This window comes from Corylus avellana, chromosome 8 (assembly GCF_965113065.1).
Source record: "Corylus avellana chromosome 8, dhCorAvel1.hap1.2, whole genome shotgun sequence".
Lineage (NCBI taxonomy): Eukaryota > Viridiplantae > Streptophyta > Magnoliopsida > Fagales > Betulaceae > Corylus > Corylus avellana.
Window position 1 is genome coordinate 12034950 of NC_142497.1, and position 7146 is coordinate 12042095.

Consider the following 7146-nt stretch of genomic DNA (forward strand, 5'->3'; position numbering starts at 1 on the left):
ACATTACTAAATAACATTTCTTTTAAATATATCTTTTCTTTTAGGGAATATTATATGTAAGTCCCCAAACTATAATAATATACCAATTCCGTTATGAGAAAATGACAAAAATACCCTTAATAAAAAACAAAAGAATTACAATTTCTTTTTTTTTTTTTTGTCTTTTAAAAAAAATTTATGGACATTTTAGTCTTTTACGGGATAAATAAGATGCATTTCAAGTTTTTAATAGTTTCAAGGAACATCATTTTAATTGAAACTTTAAGAAAAAAATATTGAAAATTACTTGATAGCCTAACCGTATATTGATTCCTCTAAGTTGTATTTGGGCTTTGGCCCATGAAGAAGAGAGAATAAGCCATTTCACAGGCCCAAAGAGTTTTCCAACTCAGTTTCGTACTCCCAATAGCCGTAACCAAACACTACAACCTGACCAATCTTCTTTCTAGCTTGTCAAACAAGACAGTCGAGGACCCCCATCCCTATATAAATCGTCCCCTACTCTCGTCTCTCCCCCAATTTGCTTCGCCTCCCAATTTTTCGATCCCAAAATTATGGCTCACCAACCGGAATCGTCTGACTCGTGAGTCAAATTAGTCCCCTCTCGTTATCCCTAATTTTGTTTCAACTTTTCTAACCCTAATTTCGCGATAATCTTTCTGGATGGTGATTTCAGGAAATCGGGGAAGAAGGACTTCTCGACGGCAATTCTGGAGCGCAAAAAGTCGCCGAATCGGCTAGTGGTTGACGAGGCCGTCAACGATGACAACTCGGTGGTGGCGCTGAACCCCGAGACCATGGAGAAGCTACAGCTCTTCCGCGGTGATACGATTCTCATCAAGGTAACGTCCTGCGGGTTTCGTTTTCGGGGGTGTTTATAATTTGATTCCTAAAATTGGCTTGTGTTGTTTTGTGTGCCTGTTTGTGTGAAAGTTAAGAGGTTTTTGAGGGGTTTGCTTCATGGGTTTGTGCTACATAGCTAAGCTTTTAGTTGCGGGGTTGGATCTTTTGGTGTTAATGGAACTTTAGTTTGGGTACGAAATCATTGGATGCTGTTTTATGTTTCGAATATTTCTGTGAAAGAGGATGGGGGTAAACTTGTGCTTTGAGGACCGACTGGGTGAGTGTGTTGATGTTTGTTCTAAGCTTTGGCTAAGATTACTTTATTATTATTATTTTTTTTTCTTTTTTTTTTTTTTATTCCTTTTTCCTTTTTCTCAATACCTTAATATTTTAGGGGATTGAGTGTTCAAACGAATGGAATTCATGATCACACGCTCTATCTGTGTACTCCAATGGGTGGCGTGAATGCCTTAAGATATGGTGTTTTGTTAGCTTGAATGCTTTGGAATTAGACTTTAATTCCAATTCCAGGCCCATGGTCTGCTCTATATTTCAATTGATTTAAATTGGCTTCTAAGTTCTAAGAAGTCTCTTTTGTGTCCCTCTTAGGTCCCTCCAAGAATGATGTAGCTATTAAAATCACCATTTGATAAAAAATCTAATAATGATCAATCACAAGCTCAATGGTGATTTTAATAGCCACATCATTCTTGGAGGGACTCAAGAGGGACACAAGAGGGACTTGTAGCATTACTTCCCCCCAACACACACACCAAAAAAAGTAAAAGACAAAAAAACAAAGAGCAAAACACTGATAAGAGCAAGAGTTTCTCCCACAGTATTGAAATTCTGACTTGAATCCCTGTTTGCAAAACCAATTGTGCTCCTCAAGTTTCATTATGTTCTCATTGGGAAAAGAGCCTTGGCATGCGAGTTATTCTTTAAGCAATCTGAGTGCTTTGAAAAGATGGAGTTTTTATAGGAAGTTTTGTAATCTAGTTTTGGAGGAAATTTTTTATTTTTTTCTTTTTTGGTAGTGCCTTTTTCTTCTTACATTTTTTGTGTGGATAAGAGTTTTTCAATTGAAAACCAAATAGTAGGACATCACAACAAAATTACTATGAGTTTGGGTTTGATTCTCTTGCAGCTCCCAGTTGACAAAAACTGGCTTTTGTGTTTTAGTAGTACTTCTTGTTGCGGTTGTGGTGCATTCCCTTTTGCATGTGTACGCTTCTTTAGAATGTATAAATGCAGTGGTCGTGGCACCTGAAGAGATGGGAATAGTTTGCTTTTTAGGTCCTGATAGTCTATGTTTCACATTTGATATTGTTTTGTTTGTTTTTATTTTATTTTATTTTATTTATATTTGGCGGATTGGGTGGCAGGGCAAGAAACGAAAAGATACAATCTGCATTGCTCTTGCTGATGATACATGTGAGGAGCCAAAGATTAGGATGAACAAGGTTGTTAGATCAAATCTTAGGGTTCGGCTTGGAGATGTCATATCTGTGCACCAGTGCTCTGATGTGAAGTATGGGACGCGTGTCCACATACTGCCAGTTGATGATACTATAGAAGGTGTTACTGGAAGTTTGTTTGATGCATACCTCAAACGTAAGTATTGATCTGCCTCATGTCTGCTTTTTTCTTCCCTTGGTGTGTTTGTCAGTGCTTCTTAGATTCTTTTATTTCAAACAGAAGATTTTTTTTTCTTTTCTGTTGCTCCATTCTGGAATGCATTAGTTTTCAAAATCTCTTCTCTTATTTATAATTTATAGATTGTAGGGAAGTTAAAGCTTTGCCTTTTTTTGAGGCCATTACTTCTTCCCTTGCTTTCTGAACAGGGTTATGTGCCTGTCTGGTGTATTGTCCTACTATTTGGGTGCTTCAATTATTTGAGGTGTCCAGATAATAATTGTTCCCCCAAAATAGAACTTGGTTGCTGAAATTGTTATAAAAGAATAAATTTTGGTTTATTCTCACTAGATATTTGGTGAAATGCCTTAAGGAAGCACTCTTCTGTTTCTTTTTCCAAAATTTTCATTTTCTTTTCTTTTTTTTTTTTGGTTGGGTAATCCACATCACTGTCATGTCTGCCGATACCTGGATGTCTATTTTTGTTGGTTAGTGTTTTTATTTCATGACTGGTTCAATCGTTTTCTGATGTTGTATGATACTGTTGCCAATGTTGGGTTTGCAGCTTATTTCTTGGAGGCTTATCGCCCTGTGAGGAAGGGAGATCTATTTCTGGTTAGAGGAGGTATGAGAAGTGTAGAGTTCAAGGTCATCGAAACAGACCCAGGGGAGTATTGTGTGGTTGCCCCAGACACTGAAATCTTCTGCGAGGGGGAACCTGTCAGAAGGGAGGATGAGGATAGGTTGGATGAAGTTGGTTATGATGATGTGGGTGGCGTTCGGAAGCAGATGGCTCAGATTCGTGAATTAGTGGAGCTGCCACTAAGGCACCCTCAGCTTTTTAAATCAATTGGTGTGAAACCACCCAAGGGAATTCTACTTTATGGACCCCCAGGTTCTGGAAAGACATTAATAGCAAGGGCTGTAGCTAACGAAACTGGGGCTTTCTTTTTCTGTATCAATGGGCCAGAGATTATGTCCAAATTGGCTGGGGAGAGTGAAAGCAATCTCCGGAAAGCATTTGAAGAAGCTGAGAAGAATGCTCCGTCCATCATTTTTATTGATGAAATTGATTCTATTGCTCCTAAGCGGGAGAAAACACATGGTGAAGTTGAAAGGCGAATTGTCTCACAACTTTTGACCCTCATGGATGGACTGAAATCTCGGGCCCATGTTATTGTTATTGGGGCCACAAATCGACCAAACAGTATTGACGCAGCTTTGAGAAGGTTTGGTCGGTTTGATAGGGAAATAGACATTGGTGTTCCAGATGAAGTTGGGCGCCTTGAAGTTCTTCGCATACATACCAAGAACATGAAGCTCTCTGATGATGTAAGTTAACTTCTCTTCTTCTTTGTTAAACTGGGTATAATATAAATTGGATCTGGAGCAGATTCTGGTGATTTGGGTCTAATTATGACTTAAGCATGATGCTGCAGAATCTGCATATATGAACTCAGCATTTGCTTGAATTTTTATTAAACTTTCTCTTCCCGTATCCTGTCATCATCAAGATATGCTAATAATTGATGTTTACCCTACAGGTTGATTTGGAAAGAATTTCAAAAGACACCCATGGGTATGTTGGTGCCGATCTTGCTGCTCTCTGCACTGAAGCGGCATTACAGTGCATTAGGGAGAAGATGGATGTGATTGACTTGGAAGATGAATCTATTGATGCTGAGATACTCAATTCCATGGCTGTTACTAATGAGCACTTCCATACTGCTCTTGGAACAAGCAATCCATCCGCTTTGCGTGAAACAGTGAGTTTTTATTTTTATTTATTTATTTTTTTTCTGTCGGAATCTTTCTTTAGCTGGGATGTCTCAAGTTTCTGCTGGAATCCATCTTCTCTTGAACCAAATCAACCATTGATTATGTTGCACAGATGTTTAATGTAGTTAACCTCTTTTTAATTGATTGATTTTCGATGAATAGGTTGTCGAAGTGCCCAATGTCAGCTGGAATGACATTGGAGGCCTGGAGAATGTTAAGCGGGAGCTTCAAGAGGTAATTATTTTTGGTTTTCAGTGTATTTCTTGTGATTCTTTAACCAGTTTATAGCTGAAACTTTGTTTTTACACTATCTTTGTGACAGACTGTTCAGTATCCTGTGGAGCACCCAGAGAAGTTTGAGAAATTCGGAATGTCACCTTCAAAAGGGGTCCTTTTCTATGGTCCCCCAGGATGTGGGAAAACTCTATTGGCCAAGGCAATTGCTAATGAATGTCAAGCCAACTTCATCAGTGTCAAGGGCCCTGAATTACTTACAATGTGGTTTGGTGAGAGTGAAGCCAATGTTCGAGAAATTTTTGACAAGGCCCGACAGTCTGCTCCATGTGTGCTTTTCTTTGATGAGCTTGACTCCATTGCTACACAGGTTGATCCTTCACCACGTCAAGATTTTTAAGTTTTAGCTTATAAATATTCTCCCCGCATAAAAAAGAAAAGTATTTTTTTTTCTTCTATTCTAGCATTGTTAGGAATTGTCATTGGAAACTTTGCATTGCAGACTGTATATGGGATACATGGGTAATTGTTTGCAGATCAGAGTAGGTGAAAACTTTGGCTCTGAATTGAGCTGATGAATGGTTGATATTTTGTATTGTATGGGTTGCATAATTAAGTCCTCCTTTGCTTATTACCTCAACCTTTTTGATTTGCTGGTCTCGATTTACATGTAATATTTTAATCATTGTTGCAGAGAGGAAGCAGCGTTGGGGATGCAGGTGGTGCTGCTGATCGGGTTCTGAACCAACTCCTTACTGAAATGGATGGCATGTCTGCTAAAAAGACTGTGTTCATAATTGGAGCCACCAACAGACCTGACATAATCGACCCAGCACTTCTGAGGCCAGGTCGTCTTGATCAATTGATTTATATTCCTCTTCCTGATGAGGATTCACGCCATAATATTTTTAAAGCTTGCTTGAGAAAATCACCTATCTCAAAAGATGTTGATTTAAGAGCACTGGCCAAGTATACTCAAGGCTTCAGTGGGGCAGACATTACAGAGATATGCCAGCGAGCATGCAAGTATGCTATAAGAGAGAACATAGAAAAGGTATTCTTTTGTTCCTGGTCCTTGATTTTTCTTTTGATTATCATTTTTGGGAGACGTGGAAAATGAATTCCCTGCATGTTATGTTTGCATGACTCGATCCTTATTTGCTCATCTTGTTTTTCTCTAAACCATACTTCATTGCCATTCTGCATATTTGTTCTTCCACCATGTCCTTAAATTTGCGCATCTGCTGTAGCTTTTGATGAATGAATCTGGAATTGTAATGTTTTTTGAAATCCTTGGAAATGAAGAAATGAACACCATCAGTGTTCATGGCTAAGTGGTACTTCACCTTTCCTAGGTAGGGGTCTGGTCAACCCCATTCATTGTTAAGGTAAAAAGACATGAAACAGTGGGGTCTCATAAGAGGAGAAAAATGAATCTGTTCAAACAAAGTCAGCTGAATTCCTAAAAGACCGAGATAGTAGATACTTTGCATAATTGCATTGTGAAAGCTTACAGTGCCAATGGCCTGAGCCTTTTCCTTTGGTAGTAGTATTTGTTGCTGGCAAAAATAATTTGACCAAGTTTGAGGATATGATTCGAATCGATATTATTGCAGGATATAGAGAGGGAGAGGAGGCGAAGTGAGAATCCCGAGGCTATGGATGAGGACGTGGATGACGAAGTGGCTGAGATAAAGGCTGGTCATTTTGAAGAGTCCATGAAGTATGCCCGTAGGAGTGTTAGTGATGCTGATATACGCAAGTACCAGGCATTTGCTCAGACATTGCAGCAGTCTAGGGGTTTTGGAACTGAATTTAGGTTCTCTGAGACACGAACTGGGGCCTCTTCAGGATCTGACCCATTTACAGCCGCTGCCGGCGGAGCTGATGAAGATGATTTGTATAGTTAGGTTTTATCATACCCCAAGTGACGACATAGTATCTATCTGTTCACCTTTTTAATTCATGCCTTTGTAGGCCTAGGTTGCCCTCACAATATGGCAAGGCTTTTCCTGTATGTTACTGCTTTTACTTATGCTTATTTTTTTTTTTGTTCTTTTTTCTTAATGTATTTCCGAGCCTGTTGGGGGTTGCTGGGTTAAACATCGGATTTTCTGTTTCCTACGTTGTTATTTATGGATGAAAAACTTTAAATGATGAACGTTAAAAAAAAACAAAGAAAGAAAGAAAGAAAGAAAGAAATCTAATGCATGCAGTTTCTACTGTATGACTATTTCTAGGTAATTCTGATAATTTTCTCAGGGTCAAGCATGATCAAGATTGTCAATATGCAATGCGGTGCTGTCGGTCTATTAGCTGATCTTTGTGTTGCATAATTGCATTTTCGTGAATCACATGATGGTGATGAATGTGCTAGGGTCCACGTGCTTTAGGCTTTTGAATTCCAAGGCGAACAGTGCATACTCTCCAAATCATAATGGTGAAGCTAGATTTTATGTTAATTATTGTTCGGCTTCCAACTCATAAACTAACATCAACTAAAATCTAGTGGCTAAATTTTATTATTATTATTATCATTATTTCTTGAGCACTAGCAGTAGTTTCCACTTGATTCTTTGTAAGTTTAGAAAATAAAACTATTTTTTGCTTTTCTATGAAATATATTATACAATAGTTTCTCTTATATTTACTTGT

General features: G+C 38.4%; 1 protein-coding gene across 1 annotated transcript; it reads left to right on the forward strand.

Moving 5' to 3' along the window:
- The first annotated feature begins 432 nt into the window (after positions 1 to 432).
- LOC132163382 (cell division cycle protein 48 homolog) lies at positions 433 to 6611 on the forward strand. The gene is made up of 9 exons (XM_059573651.2): positions 433 to 583; positions 677 to 842; positions 2229 to 2457; positions 3044 to 3810; positions 4023 to 4244; positions 4420 to 4491; positions 4580 to 4861; positions 5186 to 5545; positions 6108 to 6611. Exons 1-9 carry the CDS (start codon positions 555 to 557, stop codon positions 6399 to 6401), a joined length of 2421 nt encoding a protein of 806 aa, XP_059429634.1. The 5' UTR covers positions 433 to 554; the 3' UTR covers positions 6402 to 6611.
- Positions 6612 to 7146: the final 535 nt, after the last annotated feature.